We start from the raw sequence: 20,519 nt of genomic DNA, 5'->3' as shown, positions 1-20,519 counted from the left end.
ATCTTGGCTTTGAACAAGTTAATTAATCTATTCATTTACATCTCTGTGATAAAAATGTGTACCTCTTGGGGTTGTGGTGAAGATTAAGGGGAATGATGCATGTCAAGTGTTTAGCAAGCACTTGGCTTAATAAATGTCAGCCATTATTTATTCTTATGTTCCTTAGTAGGCAATCTTTCCGGAAATGCAAGTTAAAGAATAGTGCAGACTATTTACAGTGCTATTTAATGCCCCCAACTTTCTGCCCCAAACCCTTTCTTCTACCTTTTCACCCTTAGGTCTTGGTCTCTTTAAGAAATCAACCATAACTGAGGAAAGAGGAATCCTGGGAAGATCACTCAGCTCAGGTCCAGAGCATGACGGGAAAAGGAGGGGCGGAGACCAGGGCTGCGCACGCGCGGTTGGCCGGGTGTTGCGTTGGGATGGATCAGGCGGAAGAATTCCAGTAAGAGAAAATAATCCTCGTCCCGGCGCGGGGAGCCTTGGGTCCTAGCCCTCCTTACCCACCCGGTACTCCCTGGGAGCAGGGAGGCGACCGGAAGGTGAGCGCGGCTGTTGGCGGCTATAGGGACTGGGCGGGGCGGGGCGGCGGGCGCGCCACGTGATGAGGCGGGCACCGGACGGGGGCGGTGCCTGGAGGGCTGCGTGACTGACGCCGTGCGGATTTCGCCGTAGGGACGCGGTGACAGGGATTTGCGGGTCGCGTTCTCCATCCGATACAACGTTGCCGCGTTTGTACTCGGTGACGGGCGCGGAGATTATTGGTAGGGACGAGACTTTCGCAGCGGTACCATACTCGATGGAGGGATGAGCGCCCGTAGATTGTTGTAACTGTGGCAAGTGGTCAGAAGTTCTCAGCTCTTCTTCCCCGCAGGCTTTTCCACCAGTTGCCCATTTCCATGCCTGGCTTGACTGTTTGGATAAGGACAACTTTGGGGAGCTTCCTTTTTTGCTTCAGGTTTAGTGCGTTTACTCTTAGGGGAAGGGAAATCTGCTGGATGGCTAAAAGAGTTTCTTGTTTACAGGGAAGCGATTGAGAAGCCTAACTCAGAGGGGCTTATTCGTGGGCATGGCCCCCAGGGAGACCCTGGAAGGTGCAGGTGGTCCACTTTAAACAAGGGCGTGGCTGTTGTTCACCGGTGGTGTCATCTGGACCTCTGATCTATTGTTAGGCCAATAAATGGGGCCCTTACGGAGGCCTCCAGTAAAGGCTGAGTTAGAGGTGGGGGTGGGGAGCTCGATGTGCCCTGCCCCACTTTGAGAAACAAAAGCTGAGGTGGGCCTCCAAGTACTCATTCTCCCGGAGTCAGAAACTGCACCTCTGAGCCCTTTCCCCTCAGTGCTTGGTAACTTTTCCCCACATCTTGGCCAGCTGGTCTGATTCCCCATGTAAGTTTTCAACATTTGAGAGACCAGAGTGTTTGTCTTTAAAGTTATTAGGGAGGTGGGAACTTTTTCCAGAGACTTTTCGTATTTTATTTTATTTATTTATTTATTTATTTATTTATTTAGAGAGGGAGGGGGAGGGGCAGAGGAAGAGGGAGAGAGACTCCTAAGTAGGCTCCACACCCAGCTCTGAGCCCCTGGAGTCAGAGTGGGGCTCAATCCCAGGACCCTGAGATCATGACCTGAGGGAAATCAAGACTGAGCTGCCTGGGTGCCCCCAGAAGACTTTTCTTATGTGAAGATAACTATTAAAGGAGCAGAAGACAGGAAGAGGGGAGAATAGAGTTAGTCATGGCCCCAGAAGAGTTGATTTTCAAAGGCTCCACTCTGAAGCCTGGTGCTCAATACGAAGCTTTTAATATAGATAAACATGAAGGAGAAAATGAAAAGAATAAACCTGAATACCAATCCTTTATGTGTATTTTAGGAGTCCAGCTATCCTTTACCAAGAAGAAATCTATTAGTTTTAGACTGGGGAATTCCTTTACATAAGAAATTAGAATGAAAGAACCTTTGGATGGTGAATGTGGCAAAGCAGTGGCACCACAGCAGGGGCTTCTGGACAAAATTAAAGAAGAACCTGACAATGCTCAAGTAAGCGTTTCATTTTATTTAAAAAAATTTTTTTATTCTTTTCTCTCTAGTGAATTCAGATTTTTAGTTAGGCAGTTTCTGGCTTGTATGTTAAAACAACCCCATTTTTTCCCCATTAGATGAGTAAATCAGTTTATCTCTTCTTTAAATGAGATAAGATCTTGGTAACTGTATATTTCTGTTTGTAGAAAGAAAGTAATATGTATTACCATTTTTCTATACTTGGTACCTTTTTTTTTTTTTTTTAATTCTCTTGTATCTGACAGTAGTTTCCTTTTATTCTGTTAAGTATTTGTGTTCTATTCTCTGCCAGGGGATCGAGGAGTCCGTTTAGTCCCTCCCCTCCTTGAGCTTATAGGTTAGTAGGGGAGATAGATGTTACACAAGTAGTTGATCACATAATATATCTAATTACAAACTAAGACAAGTGCTCTGCAAGAAAAGCCTAAAATGGGGAATCTGACCTAGTTCTGGTTGGGGGCAGACGCTGGGTAGGGAAGGCTTCCCTGAGGGAAGAATGTTTAAGCTGAATTATGAAGAATGAATTGACTAGACAAAGGCACAGAGAGTGTTCCAGACAGTGGGATCTGCATATAGGAATGCCCTGAGTTGGGAAGATGAGTGGTTCTTTTGAAGAACCGCAAGACCATTGGGCTTAGAACAGAAAACATGAAAATGTTAATAAGGGTAATGTTGACCATAACAACAACACTAATAGAAAATATTTATATGTCACCATGTACTACATATAATATCATAATAATTTGTGACATTATCAATATTAACTTAGTGATCTTTTTTTTTTTTTTTTAAAGATTTTTTTTTTTATTTATTTATGTGACAGAGAGACAGCCAGCGAGAGAGGGAACACAGCAGGGGGAGTGGGAGAGGAAGAAGCAGGCTCATAGCAGAGGAGCCCGATGTGGGACTCGATCCCGGTACGCCGGGATCACGCCCTGAGCCGAAGGCAGACGCCTTAACGACTGCGCTACCCAGGCGCCCCTAACTTAGTGATCTTTAGATGTGCTTAGATTGTGCCAGGCACCATTCTCACAACCATATTATGATCCCCATTTTACAGATGAGGAAACCAAACTACAAAGAAGTCAAGCAGTTTACCACGGATCACAGTTCATAAATGGCAAACTAGATTTAAATCCAGGTAGTCAGACTTCAAAGCCTGTTATCCTGCCTCTAGAATGAGGCTCTGTAGGTAGTTTGAGGCGAGATTATGCAGGGCTTTGGGACCATGTTATGAATTTTGGTCTCTCTGGGAAGGCTCAGTGGGAAGAGAGCAATGGAAGAGATTGTAGGATTTTAAGTGGGAGAGTAAGATAAACATGTTCGGAAAGATCATCTAGGTACCCTTAGGGACCCAGATTGAAAATCTGTGGTGATCAGTATGGAGACGTCGGTTAGTTGTTTTGGCAAAGAATGATTTTTTTTTTCTTGCACTGTTCTTTTGCTTGATACTCTCTAGTTATGGCGTGAGCAAACCAATAATACTAAAAATATAAAGAATATAATAACAAAATAATAAATAATAATGGAAATATTTTATTTCTTATACCATCTGAAAGGCAGTATTATTCCAGACAGGGATGCCAAATAGGTTTTGTCTCTTTCATCAACTCCATGTCTTCCAAAGGTGCTGTGCTGAGAAGGCGTCTGAGGTTGAGTCTACAGGATGTGGGGTACACGGTTGTGGCATCCATGATATTTATTTTCCCCCCAGATGGTAAATTCTTACTCTTCTTCTTCCAGAAGTAGCCATTTGTTTGCCGAGTTTTGTGGATTCTACCTTTGAGGTGTTTTTTTTACTGTCTCTGCCTTTTCGTCCCTATTTCATTATTTCTCATTTGAACTTTTTTCTTTTTAAAAGATTTTATTTATTTATTCATTCAGTAGAGACAGAGACAGCCAGCGAGAGAGGGAACACCAGCAGGGGGAGTGGGAGAGGAAGAAGCAGGCTCCCAGCGGAGGAGCCTGATGTGGGGCTCGATCCCGTAACGCCAGGATCACGCCCTGAGCCGAAGGCAGATGCTTAACCGCTGTGCCACCCAGGCGCCCCTCTCATTTGAACTTTTATAACAATTTCCTACTCACCCTTTTTCCTTCAGTCACAGTCCCCAACAAAACACTGTAATGACACTATTGTACCTCTGCAGATCTGATGATGTGTCTCTCCCTTTAAAGACCCGGTCTCCTCATGTGTGATACAGCATGAACTTTTTAGTGTAACATCCAAACTATCCATGTTTTGGCCTTTGTGTCTGTCTTCAGTATCATTGGTCATCCTTCCCACCTTTTCGAATCTATTTACCTGCAAACTATCTGCAATTTACTTGAAGTCATATTCTGTTGAGTTTTGTTTTCTTGCCTTTGCACGTGCCATTTCTTCTGCCTGTGGTATTCTAAACTAGGCAACTTGGCAAAAATTTTTCTCCTCTTTAAGACATAGTTTAACAGTCGGTCACCCCGGTAGAATTAATCATTCTCTTTTTTTCTATGGTATATTGCTTTCACTTTTGCCATGACATCTACAGGTCAATGAATTTTGTTTTCATACAGAGTCTGGGATCCTCAGTTCTTAGTGCAATGGCTAGACAAGGTACATGCTCAGTAATTGAAATCAAAGAGCCTCTGTTTCACAGATGAGGAAACTGGGCCCGAAGAAGCAAGGGACTTCACCAAGGTCCCATGGCAAAGTTGGAGCACAAAACAAGTTTTTAAAAATTCTAGATCCAAATTTTCTTTCATTGTGCCTTGTCTGTATAGTGTATAAATTTAACAAATATTGTGCTATGAGTTGAATGTCCTTTCTGAATGTCAAAATTGTGATAATGAAAATCCCAACAGCTTACATTTTATTTTTTTAAAAGATTTTATTTATTTTTTTATTTGAGAGAGAACGAGTGGGGTTTGGGGGGGGAGAGCTGAGGTAGAGGGACAAGCAGACTCCCTGCTGAGTGCAGAGCCCAAGACCCTCATATCATGACCTGAGCCGAAATCGAGTTGGACTCTTAACCGACTGAGCCACCCAGGTGCCCCAAGAGCTTACATTTTATCTATCTATCTATCTATCTATCTATCTATTTATTTATTTATTATTGTTTTTAGATTTTAGTTATTTGTCAGAGAGAGAGAGAGAGAGAGAAAGAGAGTGCACAAGCAGGGGGAGCGGCAGGGAAAGGGAGAAGCAAGCTCCCTGCTGAGCAGAGTCCCGATGCGGGACTTGATCCCAGGACTTCAGGGTCATGACCTGAGCCGAAGGCAGACGCTTAACCGACTGAGCCACCCTGGCATCCCAACAGCTTACATTTTAAATTTAAGTAGATAGGGACCCATTCAGTTCTCTTTGGTTTATATTAATGCTACTCAAGGTGAATAGGCTATAATTTTTTTCATAGTTGAGAGTGTGGGCTATGATAGAAAAGCCAATTAAACAAATAGTGTATGGTGTTTTCTGTGTTGCATTCGAATATTGGAAAATGGTAGGCAAGAAATAAAAAATGTTTAATATATTCTGATATACAGCCTTCCCCTGTCCCCCCCCCGCCCCCCCGACCATCTGAAAGCAGTGTTCCTATGAGAACTTTGTAGGCTGAAATGGTGTAAAATGAAGAAGTGAAATGATTACCACTAATTTATATGGGAAATTTTTTGAGCGTTTCTAGATTAGGCTTTTGTGATACCTTAGGACATATCTTAGTAACAGATGCACAAAATAAATCAAGGTAAAGCCCTGATGCTCACATAGTCCAGAGCTATAGCAGCTGAGGTGCTGAGTGTGCTTCCTGGGAAAGGAGCTTGGTGGTGCTGCTCTCGCTTCTTGCTTCTCGGGATGCACGCTGCCTCTGCAACTGCTTGCTGCAAAACAGAGCTGAAGGCTGTTTTCGCTTTTTGCCTTTTCTCATAAAAACAGAAATCTTCAGATTTCTTTTGGTTAGTGAAAGTAGGTAGTAATGTCTTTTGTGAAAGTGAAGTGGTGTTACACAAACTTTTGAAAAGTGGGGAATATCTCTGCTGAGAGTCTGTTCTGGGTATTCAAGTTACAGTTAAGCTATCATTCATTCAGTGAGTTTTTATTCCTGCTTACTATAAATTTCATAGCACATGTTCAACATTGTTGTAAGTCTTTTACATATGTTAATCCATTTGATACACACGACCCTGTTACTCTTCCTGCTTTACCCACGAAGATGCTGAGACACAGATAGTAACTTGTTAAAGGTCACACAACTGGTACGTGGCTGAGTGAGGATTTGAACCCATACCGCCTGGTTCAAGATCCCAAAACCTTAACCACAATACTGTAGGCTAAGTTGTGTTGGTTATTTTGTTTTCAGAAGAGCTATAAAGATGAAAGACAGGGCCTCTGCTCTCAAGGAAATTGATACTGTTAAGGGGGAGATATAGGAATAAGAGGTAATTATTTATTGAGTGCACCTCACCAGAAGCTATGCTAAGCATGTCTTGTGCATTCTCATTTAAATTCTACAGCCATATGAAGGATGTATCTTTACCCCATTTTACAAATGAGGGAACTGAAAAAAAAAGAACAAACAAATGAGGGAACTGAGGAAAGGAGAGGTTGGTAATTTACCAAATTCAAAGGCAGCAACAGAGCTGGAATAGGAACTGGCTTCAAACTTGTACTCTTCCTGTTGCTTTGTGCCACCTTCGTACAGATACAAAGTCACAGTATTATGTAATTATTGTAACAGCAAATTGTTTAGGGTGCATTGGGAGCATAGGGGAAGGAGCCCTTCAGTCTGTCTGCAGAGGAGAGGAAGTCTTCACGGGGCAGACAGCACTTGAATCGTGACAGTTAAGCTTTTCAGGCAGAGAAGATAGAATGTGCCAGGTCATGGAGAGGTGAGAGAATGTGGTATGTTTAGTGGTCGAGTATTTCAACAACAAAGAAGAGAATAGATTTAAGATGCTTCGGTAGAGTTGATCAAACTTAAAGATAACATATGAGGCATGTGGGTCAAGGAGGAATCCCAGAATGCTTAGAAGTTTCTGTCCTCAGTAAGTTGAGTTTTTGATGATACTATTTACGGAGGGGCAAGGAACAGGATTTGGGGGGAAATAAGTGCAGTTTGGGATCTGTTGTGTTTAAGGGGCTAGTGGGACATTCAATGGGTAATTTGCCCTGGGAGGCATTTGCATATATGGATATGGTATTTAGAGATTTGAAAGTTATCTACCTGTAGGTGTAGTGTTGCCAGATAAAATACAGAATGCCCAGGTAAATTTGTATCAAGTTAACAGTGATTTTTTTTTAAGATTTATTTATTTATTTGAGAGAGAAAATGCCAGCTTGGGAGAGGGGCAAAGGGAGAGGGAGGGAGAGTCCCAAGAGGACTCTGCACTGAGCACAGAGCCCAACATGGGGCTTGATCTCACAACCTCAAGATCACGACCTGAGCAGAAACCAAGTCAGAGGCCTAAGCGACAACACCACCCAGGCACCCCAACAGTGATTATTTTTTAATATGTTATATGCAATACTTGGGACATACTTATACTAAAAAAGTATTTGTTGTTTATCTGAAATTCAAGTTTAACCAGGCTTTTATATTTCCATTTGCTCAATCTGGTAGTCCTATATAGGTGATAGTTGAAGTTCTGAATGTGGATGAGATCGTTCAGGGACCAAAAATAGAGGAGAGAAGAGCTCAGGATAGAAAGCTGGGAAATGGATTAATTTAGGGCTTCAAAGTGGCTTCAGAGTAGTCCCTGCAATTAGCAGCCTCAGCATTACCTGGAAACTTGTTAGAAATTTATATTCTTGGACCCTGCTCCAGACCTACTGAGTTAGAAACTCTGGGGTTGAGGTCCAACAATCTATGTCTTTTTTTTTTTTTTTAAGATTTTAATTATTTGAGAGAGAGAGCTTGTGTGAGAGAGAGAGAGAGAGAGATCAAAGCAGGGGGGGAGGGGTAGACAGAGAAGCAGACTTCCTGCTGAGCAAGGAGCCTGATGCAGGACTTGATCCCGGTACTTCAGGATCATGACCTGAGTGGAAGGCTGACGCTTAACTGACTGAGCCATCCAAGCACCTAACAATCTATGTCTTAACAACACCTTTAGGGGCTTCTGATGCCACTGAATTTGGGAACCATTGACTTTAGGACTGAATATAAGATCAATGAAGGATACTAAGACATAGTAATGAATTGAAGTAACAGAACCAGAAGACAATGAAACGGAATCATTGGCAGTATCAGATGTATCTGAGAAGCCATGTAAGATAAAACCTTTAAAAAAGTGTCTGTTGGGTTAAGCAACTGCAAGGTGATTGGTGAATCTTAAAACAGTTTCAGTTGGGGGTGTCTGGCTGGCTCAGTTGAAAGAGCATGCGACTCTTAATCTTTGGGTCGTGAGTTTGAGCCCCATGTTGGGGGTAGAGATTACTTAAATATATAAATAAACTTAAAGAGAATAGTTTCAGTTGAAGCAGTAGCCTGACAGCATTGGGTTCAGGGTTCAAAATAAGGAAGTAGAGAAATAATTAGGTGCTTTTTCTCTGGGTGGTTGGAAGGTGAGAGAAGAGGGAGTAGTTCCTTAGGAAATAGGTTCCTCATAAGCTGAGAAGAAAAAACCAACATGGAGGTGGTGAGAGGCTGAAGATACATGTCGGTGGTATGGAGTGCGGAAAGAAGGCAGAGGGAGTGGGATCCCAAATGCTAGCACTGTTTTTAGTCATCTTTAAGAAGGTTGTTTTTTCCTGTAAGATAGGAGGAGAGTTTGTTGATTAATTTGTGGGCATGGTGGAGGGGGGAATCAGGGTGTTGAGGGAGTTCTTAGTTGTTTCTCTTTTTTCTTGGTACAATTGAAACATCAGGGAGCAGGAAATTTGTAGGGTTGATTTATTAGTGGTGAAGGTTTGAAACAGTTACTTTGTGAATCAAAAGGGAAATTTAATAGGCATATTAGAAAAATATCAGATTGAGTTGATGATAAGGCAAAGTAGTTTTATATTCTTTTTGGTAAGTTGAAGGAGGGTGTATATAGATACTTTTAACTTCCTCCTCTTTTTGCAAGTGCCAATAAGTAAACATTGTTATTTAAGTATAATGTTTAAGATCATTGACTTGGATTCATTCATTCAACGAGAATTTATTTAATGCCATAACCATGAAAATAATAAGAAAAGCTAGAATTTTTGTGTGTAAGTCATGCTTAACTTTTGGTTTATCTGTAAGGTATCATGCTACAAACTGCATTTGTATTAAATCATTTATCCCCCCGTAATGGCCCTATGGATTAAATAATATATTTTATAGATAAGGAAATTGAAACTGGAAGAGATTAAATAACTTGTTTGAACCAGGATCACGTCTGTTTCTGCCTGCTGTCAGAACCCATAGCCTTCTCTGTTAGGTTATGTTGACTGTGCCGAGGTGGGAAAACAGATATGGTCCCTGTCCTTAATGGGCATGGTCCTTTCAATCTTGTGTATATGGGGGAAAGAAGAAGGGCGTTAGGCATAACAAATTATCACCCAAATAAATAGGAAATGATGTGTTGTGACAGGTGGTATGAATGAAAGGAAATGGGAGACTACAGCAGGGAAACTTCTTTTTCAATGGGGGCCAGGGTTTGAATTCATTGTAGTAATTTTTTATTATTTTATCTTATTTTACTTTATTTTATTTTTTAAAGATTTTATATATTTGTCAGAGAAAGAGAGAGAGCACAAGCAGGGGGAGCAGCACAGGGAGAAGCAGGCTCCCTGCTGAACAAGGAGCCTGATGCGGGATTCAATCCCAGGACCCTGGGATCATGACCTGAGCCGAAGGCAGATGCTTAACCGACTGAGCCACCCAGGCATCCCTATTATAGTAATTTTTAAAAAGATTTATTTATTTATGAGAGAGAGAGAGAGAAAGAGAGGTTTTAGTACATGTGAGGGGTGGGAAGTGGGGAGAGGGGCAGGGGGAAAGGGAGAGAGAGTCCTAAGCAGACTTCCCGCTGAGTATGAGTCCAATGTGGGGCTTGATCTCATAACCCTGAGATCAGGACTTGAGCCGAAAGCGTCAGGTGCTTAACCAACTGCGCCACCCAGGCGCCGCTATAGTCATTTTTTTATATTGTATTTATACATCTGTGAAGGAGATAGCATGGGTTTTGGAACAAAGAGACCTGGATTTGATTCCCATCTGTGCATTTAATGTCTCTGTGACCTTGGATAAATTGCTGAACCATCGATCTCTAAACTTCACTTTCCTTGTCTATAAAGAAGATATCATGGTTCCTGATTGCAGCAGCTCATTTGGTGCCATAATGTGCACTGTGGGAAGTGGTAAATTAATGCAGTGGTACCTAGTCTTTGGCGTGTAATAGTCCAGAGCAATTCGAAAAGTAACTTTGGGAGATGACCTATCAGTCATTTATTTTCCTAAGGATAGAGATATTAAAAATACAGCTGCTGTTTATTATCACCATTGTTTCAGAAAAGAATACGATTTTTAAAAAGTTTTTATTTTGAAATATGTATTTTAACACCAAAGGAAATGTAGGGTGGTTGTGATCTCAGAATAAAGAACAGTCTTTTTCAAAATAGATATATGTACTTTTAAAAAATTTGTTTTATGATTATATTTTAAAGCATTTTAAAGAATGTATAATTAGGATAAATCAAAGGCTCTGACGATTTTATGTGTAATGAACAGATTGCATTGAAACTCTTGTGTCTTTTCTGCCATTAACAGATATGACAGTTTGTAAGTCTGTGGGCTAAAATTACTAATTGGATCCAATCTCTAAATCATTCAGATTTAATTTTATTTATTGTTCCATTATAAACACAGCCCAAAAAATGGTAGCGCTCAACATTGACATAGCTGTGTACGACTCCTGTATATGAGATTACATTTGAAAAGTAGTTAGAACTGTCATGAAAGATTTTCCAGTTCTGAAAGGTCCTTTTTGTAAAGATTAAATTTAGTCTAACGACTTGTAAATTTTGACTTCTGAGGTATTTGTGAAGGTGATTATGATTAGAATGTAGAAGAGATAGAACAGTATTTGTTTTTGCTTGAATTTCTAGTTTATTTAGATACTAACACTGTATTCATTTCTTTTTTTTTCCCCCCTAAGGAGTACGGACATGCCCCACAGCCAAAAACTCAAGAAAGTGAACTGAAAATCAGTGCTGTGTTTTCAGTTGGTGACAGTCCTCTTGGTAAGAAATAGAACTGTATAAGTTAATTATGATTAATATTGGTATATTCTGGCTAGTAGAATTGAAGGAAAGCACCTCCTTATGTAAGTCTTTTTTTCCTTAAGACAAAGCAGAACTTTTTGAACTGGGTCTTAACTAGCATTTTTTTTTTTTTTTAAGATTTTATTTATTTATTTGACAGAGATAGAGACAGCCAGTGAGAGAGGGAACACAAGCAGGGGGAGTGGGAGAGGAAGAAGCAGGCTCAAAATGCTTAACTAGCATTTTAAAAAGTGGAATAGAGGGGCGCCTGGGTGTTCATTCGGTGGAGTGTATGACTCTTGATCTCAGGGTTGTGAGTTTGAGCCCCATGTTGGGTGTAGAGATTACTTAAAATCTTAAAAAAATATATATATATGTATGTATGTATGCGTATATATATACACATGTATGTATGAAGAAATAAAAAGTGGTGGGGCGCCCGGGTGGCTCAGTTGTTAAGTGTCTGCCTTCGGCTCAGGGCGTGATCCCGGGGTCCTGGGATCGAACCCCACATCAGGCTCCTCCGCTGGGAGCCTGCTTCTTCCTTTCCCACTCCCCCTGCCTGTGTTCCCTCTCTCACTGGCTGTCTCTCTTTCTGTCAAATAAATAAATAAAATCTTAAAAAACAAAAAGTAAAAAGTAATAAAAAGTGGGACTAAAATAAGATTGTATTAAAGTGTAATGCGTGTAGTAAGGAAACAATTTCATGAAACTACTTTTTCAGTTATTAAATTTTACACACATAAACATACACACAAGTGTATGTCTTCTGAGTTATAATGTGAAATATAGTTCTTACTATGGGTTATGGTTAAAAAAAGTTTGAAAACCCCTGGTTTAGAGTGTTTATTGACTCACTAATACTGGATTTCAAGACTGAGAATTTGTCCTAAAAAATGGAGAACGTATATTTGTTTGTGTCGATACTAAAACCTTTTTTTTTCCTTCCCTTATTTTGTATTTCTAGCCCAACAGTTGACCCCAGGCTTTCAGTTTTCTCTTGCATCATCTGGCCCAAACGTATTGCTTCCTTCGGTTCCAGCTGTAGCTATTCAGGTTTTTTGTTCTGGCTGTAAAAAAATGCTTTATAAAGGGCAAACTGCATATCATAAGACAGGATCTACTCAGCTCTTTTGCTCCACGCGGTGCATCACTGGATATTCTTCACCTGTCTGCGTTCTACCTCCTCCCAAGAAAACCTGCACAAACTGTACAAAGTATAAAATTTTTAACTCCATCTCTTTTTACTTTACTTTTTTAGTGTGTATATAGTTTAGCTTAAATGTGCTATTGTTAAAAAAACAAAAGAACCAAAGATGCTTTTGCTACTTTAAATCTCTTTAGCATGTTTCTATGGAATATTTAGTTGATTGGGAAATTTGCAAATTCTCAAGTTTTGTAACATTAAGTAAGAGACTTGGTGTTAAAAGTGTCATCTAAACCAGTTTTCTATCTCTTTAAGCTTAAATTTTACTGCGAAAAGGAATAAACTAATAGTGGGAATTGTAGGACCACTCATATATCCTGTAATTGTAGACAACAACCAATCACAGCTATTTATTATCTTGAAAGTATTGAAGTACAGAATAAAATAAGAGTAGTCTTATATATTATGTAAGTTATCTAATTCTTCAGAAGATAAAAAACTCTAAATGGTTACAAAAGTAATGTGTTTGTTTCTAAAACAGCCTTGTAAGTTTTTGTTGGAGATTATTTTTTGCTTTACAGTCACACGTAGGTGCAGAGAAAGGAAGACATAGCAGCAAAGCCACATAAACTTCTTTTTCTATGTTAGTATGTTTGAAAAATTGGGCATTTTCTGCCTATTCCTGTGGTAGTGTAGTTCTAGGAATACATTGTATTGTCAGTAGGCATTAATGTAGAGTGAAAAAGTTACAAGCTTGGTTTAGATCATGGCTCTAATCCCTTACTAGCTATATGACGTTGGGTCTAGATTTTTAACTTTCCTAAGCCTTCATTTCTTTGTCAGTTCATAACTATCTACTTACTCAGGTTTTAATGAAAGTATTAGCCCAGGGCTTACAAATGCTTAATAAGTGGGATCCTGTTATTTTTTTTTTTTTAAGATTTTATTTATTTATTCGACAGAGAGAGAGACAGCCAGCGAGAGAGGGAACACAAGCAGGGGGAGTGGGAGAGGAAGAAGCAGGCTCATAGCAGAGGAGCCTGACGTGGGGCTGGGTCCCACAATGCCGGGATCACGCCCTGAGCCGAAGGCAGACGCTTAACCGCTGTGCCACCCAGGCGCCCCAGGGATCCTGTTATTTTTAATGATAAAATTATTATTATGTATATTAACATAGAATTTATAGGTTCCTGTTTTTTTCTTTGGAGATAGATGATAGTTTCTTTATCTGCTTGGGTGCTGGCCTTACGTATCTAAAAGTAGATCCTGTTAAAATGGAAATCTCCAACTAAAAAGAAAGAGGAATTTAAAAATATTTTACATAAATATTCAAATTTAGTTTTGGTTCTAAAATGTCCTTCTAATACCTTACTTAAACTCTTCTATACATTCTCATGAAACTGATCTGGAAGGGTAAATTTAGTTTTCTGTTTCTAGATACTCTGTTTCAACATATCAAATATCAAAACAAAATGAATTAAATTTTAAAGAACTAGCACAACTTACACATCCAAATGCATATTATTCTCTTAAAAATAGTCACTCTTGTCAGAGATATTTTACCACACCGCTGCTCTTATTCAAAATTTTTTTTTTGATCTCTTGATTTGGCATTGCATTCAGAGCCTATGAAACATTCCTTTAGACCAAGTTAGGTGACAAATCTATCTTTATATCATGATTTTTGCAAATCGCCAAAAGTTGCTTGATGCCTTTATCAGTTGACTGTCGTAGACGATTCAACTGAGTCATACTCTTAAACATGAGATTTGACTATAACATTGAAAAGTTGTTCTTAGAATTCTTGTAAATAAAAGAGACATTAGAAGAATGTCGGAGCCATGTTTTTGGAAGATGTATTTTTTTTCTTAAGATTAACGTTAAGGTGCAAGTTTCATTTGGGTGCATAAGGTTTAGAATGCATTTATATTTATGTGCACAGATTTCCATTAAAAAGGCGTTCTTGTTGGTTTACATATGTATATATTATACCACTGGCAGATTCCCATTATTAAATAACATTCTCTATTGCTTTGTTTTTAGTAGAAAACTCACTTTTCAAAATTAATAACTTCATCCGTGTGTAAGCATATCCACTTGGTTTCCAAGATTCACTGTCCTATTTTTAAGGTTAGGTGAGTTTTAGAAAATTAAAGTACTTTGTTGTTATTGTTATTCTTTGATAGTTTACCATGGAACAGTTCTGTATGATAAAGGCACAGGATGGGAGGCAGAATAGTGGAATGATTAACTCCATGGACTGTGGAATCAGACTGCCTAGAGTTTGTATTCTGGCTTCACTGCTAACGAGCTGTGTGACCTTGACAAACTGTTTAACCTTTCTGATTTGGTCTCCTCATTTGTAAAGGGGCAATTATAATACTTACCTCACAGAATTTTTGTGATAATTAAGTTGGATAATTGGAATAAAAAGAACAATGTCTGGTACATACTAATTACTCAGTACACATTACTGTATATAATATTACCACTATATTCTTTGTGGCCTCTACCAGAGCTTCTAATTAATGACCATTTCCTTTAGTTTTTTATACTGGTCAGAAAAATGACAATACTTAGCCTTTGTTTTTACTGTCGGTGCTTATTACAGAAATGAGCTCTTACAAAATAACTTGAGGAGTCTTACAGAACGACTCGATTATTAGTGTTCTTTCGTATTCTTAATTCCATCTGTCCTCTGCTACCGAACCTTAATAGCTCTTTCGTTATCTGTTGCTTTGCTCTCTTCATTTATAGTTAAGTTTTATATATCATGCTAATTTTTTATATTAATCTTTGGTAGTTCATCTGTTTCCCAAATCTTGCATTTCAATTAAAAAAAAACCCCAAAACGTGTCATTCCTTGTCTCACTCATGTTTTGACTCTTGGCAGCTGCTGGCTAGTAAGAGGACAAGTGTATTTTGGTCTGGAGTTGTGGGATGGCCACTTGTTCCATTGGCTCCAGCGGATGAAACTTGGTTGAAGTTGGAAGCCTCACTGTTTTTGTCACGAACATCTGGCTGGATAGATTTTAAATATAATTTTCCCTCAACACATCCATAAATTAGGTAGCATAAACCCATGTTATCCACGAAAAATTGAGAGAGTAATTACTTTACTCATTGTCACTCAGCTAAGTAACAGAACTAGCCATCAAACTCAGTTTTCCAGATGCCTTATCCCAGGCCAGCTGTTTTCTCCTATGCAGTAGCTGCCCTTAGTAAATGTAGTTATTTTAACTCACAGTGAGGAGGAAATTACAGTTATGAAGAACACATTTCATTTTGCCTTTATTATTTATTTTTAGAGACATTTTAAATCCAAAGGATGTGATCACAACCCGATTTGAAAATTCTTCTCCTAGCAAAGATTTCTGCAGCCAATCATGTCTTTCTTCTTACGAGCTAAAGAAAAAACCTGTTGTCACCATATATACCAATAGCATTTCAACCAAGTGCAGTATGTGTCAGAAGAATGCTGATGTAAGTCACGTTGTACCTGTACTGGGATTCTGCTCAAAGATCCGAGATTTTTAATCCACTTTGCTGATTTTGGATGTGTATGTTCTTTATTTCCTAGATTCGATTTGAAGTTAAATATCAGAATGTGGTGCATGGTCTTTGTAGTGATGCCTGTTTTTCAAAATTTCACTCCGCCAACAACCTCACCATGAACTGTTGCGAGAACTGTGGAAGCTACTGCTATAGTAGCTCTGGCCCGTGCCAGTCCCAGAAGGTTTTTAGTTCCACGAGTGTCACAGCGTATAAACAGGTATGAAGATCTGTCTGTCACACATAGTTAGGCTCGCTCCTTCCAGGGTGGCCCTGCGGGGATGAAGTGCGAAATAAACAAGATGAGTTGATCTTGGTGTACGAGTTCCCCTGCAGAAAAGTGAGGTAGATTCTCGTGGTGTAAGTGTTGATTATGGTAGTGAGGTGATACAGGTGAACAAGATCATGGTCAGGAATTCACAAATGGAATTTCATGTTTTGCTAGGAGTCTGAAATATTTTGTGATATATTGATAAGTGAAGAAAGCTCCACATTATTGTAAAGAAACTGTGACCAATTATAGATGATAAAATTAGTGGATCTAAAGCATATTTTTGTCCTTTTAGAAAATACATTTTTTGGGGCACCTGGGTGGCTCAGTGGGTGAAGCATCTGCCTTCAGCTCAGGTCATGATCCCAGGGTCCTGGGATCGAGCCCCACATCAGGCTCCCTGTTCAGCAGGGAATCTCCTTCTCCCTCTCCCCTCGGCCTGTCTTTCCCACTTGTGCAGCTCTCTCTCTCTCTCTCTGAAATAAATAAAATCTTAAAAAATATATATATATTTTTAATGTGTTTTGGAATGAATTGTAATTATTTTGGCACATGCCTTTATTAGACTAGTTTAGCTAATTTTTATTTGTTGTAATGAATAATGGATTCATTTGGTTACTAAATAGATCAATTTCGTTAGTTATTGTGGAATGATTTGAAATCTTTAAGAAATCATTTTTCTAAAAAAGGATATAAATGATCATTAAAAATTTTTATTTCAGTTAGCAAGTTTGATTTATTTTTAATTCCTCTGAGCAGTTGGTAGTGGACATTCATCTTTGAAAGTTTCCCTTTTCTAAGAATTAACCACTTTTGGCAGTTAGGTTACTGTTTTCACAAGAGTAAAATAAAATAAAATCCATGTTATTTTTATATACGTGATCCAAAAATTTCTCTTCCTAATTTTGTTGTTGGTATTATACTCTGTCAACTGCATAAATGATGTTCCTCTTTTACCAGGAAGATTATGTAGTGAAACTTCACACTTTGTATTTTCCTACTATTTAATTCCCTGTAGAACTTTCTAAATTTAAATTCAATTTAATTAACATACAGAGTATTATTAATTTCAGAGGTAGAGTTCAGTGATTTATCAGTCTTATATAATTCCCAGTGCTCATTATTATATCACGTGCTCTCCTTAATGTCCATCACCCAGTTACCCCATCCCCTCACCCACCTCCCCTCCAGCAACCCTCAGTTTGTTTCCTGTGATTAAGAATTTCTCATGGTTTGTCTCCCTCTCTGATTTAGTCTTCTTTTATTTTTCCCTCCCTTCCCCTGTGATCCTCTGTTTTGTTTTTTAAATTCCACCTATGAGTGAGATCATATGATAATTTCTTTCTCCGATTGACTTTATTTCACTTAGCATACATAATACCCTCTAGTTCCATCCATGTCATTGCAAATGGCAAGATTTCATTTTTTTGATGGCTGAGTAGTATTAGTATTAGTAATATTCCATTGTGTGTGTGTGTATTTATCCATTCATCTGTCGATGGACATCTGGGCTCTTTCATAGTTTGGCTATTGTGGACGTTGCTGCTATAAACATTGGGGTGCAAGTGCCCCTTTGGATCACTACAGTTATATCTTTGGGGTAAATACCTACCCCATACAACTTCTTATTGAAGAGACTTTATCTTGTGTCAGTGACAGTATAGTATAATGGTTAGTCTGGACCTTTGGAGTGAGATGAACTGTTTAATCTCCCACTTTCCTGTTTGTTAATTGAATTAAAATTAATTTAAACTTTTTGTTAATATAATTTCTTAAAGTGTCTCACAATGTTGTTGAAAGGATTTTATGATACAGTCGATACGTTATTTGGTATAAGGTCTAGCTCATGGTGAGCACTGAATAAGTGAAAATATTGGTAATTTATATAAATGGTAGCCGTCATTATTATTGTTTCTTAAAACATGAGTAAAGTTACAGGCAGATTTTATTGTGAACTCAGGTTGGAAAGCAGGTAGTTCTGTAAGATCCCCTAATATACATTAAACCTCATCTCTGTTTCCTCCTGCTAAAGTGTCGTACTGGTTACGTAGCCTTAAAGGTGGCAGATGACCTTCTAGACTGATGTCCAAGGTCTGCTGAGGATGGCCCTTTGGTTCATGGATTGCCTGGTCATCTTTGATCCTTTGTAATGAGAAAAGTGCATTTACAAATGCCAGAGTCATTACTTTTAATGTGTTTTGTGGTTAATATATGTGAGTAGTTACTAATTTTCTTCAGTTTATGTTTTATTATTGTCTGAAAGAACTTACTTTTCCCACATCCCAACTTCCAGGAAAATCTATACTTAAAGTGGCCTCATAGTCATGTTCAAATATTTCAGCCAGAGGCAGTCATTGTAGGTAGCTTTTCTTTTTTCTTTTCTTAAACAACTTGTATGTTTGTGCTAGGTATCTAAATGTTATTTTATTTTCTTGATAGAATTCAGCCCAAACTCCTCCATATGCCTTGGGGAAATCATTGAGGCCCTCAGCTGAAATGATTGAGACTACCAATGACTCAGGAAAAACCGAGCTTTTCTGCTCTATTAATTGCTTGTCTGCTTACAGAGTTAAGACTGTTATTTCTTCAGGTAATGTTTAAATTCGATAAATTTATAGATATAGTAACTGTTGAAGAACAGTGTAGCTGCTTTTCTTTCATTTTGTTACAAACCGAATTTATCTATATGGTTAAATTGAGACCCCAGATTTAGTTTCAGAGAACTCATTTTTAAGTGAAAATAGTTTTTCACTGATTTTTTTGGTTGAGGTATCTGTTTTATAGTGTCTATGTGAAAAGAAAGACAAAAACAAACAAATGAACACACAGCACTTGTAAGTTCCAAATTTTTGTGTAAGTAGAACTTCACTGCGATTAGTTGCATTTAGCACAGATTATTGTAAAGTTGCTTGATTTTGGTTTTGTATATTACTGAGTGTTTTTTAATCCTTCTGGTACACTTTTGGATCATTTGTTCATCTGGGTAGCTTATTCATTGGTTTTTATTTTTTGTGACCCAGGTGTCCAGGTTTCATGTCATAGTTGTAAAACTTCGGCAATCCCTCAGTATCACCTCGCCATGTCCAATGGAACTATATACAGCTTCTGCAGCTCCAGTTGTGTGGTGGCTTTCCAGGTATGATCTCGGGTCGTCTTTTACCCCTGAGGTTCTCTTAGGCATTGGTCTAACTGCCGAAGGTCCATTTTTACAAAAGATTAGATTTAAGTTAGAAAGAAAGAAATTTTGTTCAACTCTGGTCCCTGAAGTCATTTCTGCAAAATGTCTCAGCCAGTATTGAGCCTCGGTGCCGTCTTCCTAATTCAGGGTCCTTACCGAAACTACTTTTCTCTCCTACTTTTGCCCTTGGTCAAAAGGATGGAAACTAAGATATGGTTCAGATAGGTGCTCATGTGTCCCTTCCTCTCATCCTGGGCCAAATACGTAATGACTCCTGGCATGAAATTGTGAGCCTCCATTGACTTGTCCCATTTGTTCCTAACTCTCTGAGATAGATGGAGAAGGTGGAGTTTAGTGACCTTCTGGGGTGGCAAGATGCCTGATACAGTGTCGCTGGCACCAGGGCAAAAGAGAGCACTGGTGGCCACCATGCTCTTCATGGCCATCAGAGGCTGGTTGGTGATGGGAGTGCCAGTGGAGGGGTATTGTGGGGGAAAGAAGGGGTCTGCTTTAATTTATTAGAGCCCTGTATTAAAGGTGTTTGGGAAGCCTGAATTCCAGTCCTTAACCTTATACTGTTGCATTTCTCAGTCCTTCTATTCTGGAAGTATGCCATTTAAACTCTTTCTGTGGACTACTTTATAAAGTGTTCAGGAAATATTTGTTCGGGCATTGATTTATTAAAACAAGAAAACAAAAATTACCCAAGTCATGTTACTTCTCAGTCGCTAAAATCTTTGCCTTATTTGTGTTCTTCCAGAATGTATTTAACAAGCCAAAAGGAACAAACTCTTCAGTGGCGCCCCCGTCTCAGGGCCAAGTGGTTGTAAGCCCACCCTCTGGGTCAGCAGTGTCGGCTGCAGGAGGTACCGCCCCTGCCGGTTCCGGTTCCCGTCCCACTGGCTCCATCAGCAGTTCTGCCTCTGCCACAGCCGGCTTCCGGCCTCTTGCTGCCCAATCCCAGCAAGTTGCTGTAGCTCGGACACTTGTTAAACTCAAGTGTCAACACTGTAGCCATCTGTTTGCCACAAAACCAGAACTCCTTTTCTACAAGGTAAAGAGAAATCGTGAAAGGGTTGGAATATAAACATATCCATCAGAAGCATTTGTCTTT

The 20,519-nt window shown here is 39.2% G+C and overlaps 1 protein-coding gene across 5 annotated transcripts in view; it reads left to right on the top strand.

Moving 5' to 3' along the window:
• Positions 1–397: 397 nt before the first annotated feature.
• Positions 398–20,519, top strand: part of ZMYM6 (zinc finger MYM-type containing 6) — a 40,510-nt gene continuing 20,388 nt past the window's right edge. Inside the window, exons 1-9 of one of the 5 annotated variants that reach the window (XM_026516719.4) lie at positions 398–542; positions 1,874–2,040; positions 11,152–11,236; positions 12,225–12,474; positions 15,713–15,887; positions 15,985–16,176; positions 18,667–18,817; positions 19,248–19,363; positions 20,166–20,459. In XM_026516719.4, the coding sequence (XP_026372504.1) occupies positions 1,948–2,040; positions 11,152–11,236; positions 12,225–12,474; positions 15,713–15,887; positions 15,985–16,176; positions 18,667–18,817; positions 19,248–19,363; positions 20,166–20,459 (1,356 nt within the window). In that variant the 5' untranslated portion in view covers positions 398–542; positions 1,874–1,947. Of the gene's footprint in view, positions 543–606; positions 959–1,873; positions 2,041–3,688; positions 3,779–11,151; positions 11,237–12,224; positions 12,475–14,447; positions 14,540–15,712; positions 15,888–15,984; positions 16,177–18,666; positions 18,818–19,247; positions 19,364–20,165; positions 20,460–20,519 lie in introns of those variants that run through there. The other 4 variants (XM_026516718.4, XM_026516717.4, XM_057305381.1 and 1 more) reach the window with 4 other exon arrangements.

This window comes from Ursus arctos, unplaced genomic scaffold (assembly GCF_023065955.2).
Source record: "Ursus arctos isolate Adak ecotype North America unplaced genomic scaffold, UrsArc2.0 scaffold_32, whole genome shotgun sequence".
NCBI lineage: Eukaryota > Metazoa > Chordata > Mammalia > Carnivora > Ursidae > Ursus > Ursus arctos.
This window is presented reverse-complemented; position numbering and strand designations above follow the sequence as displayed.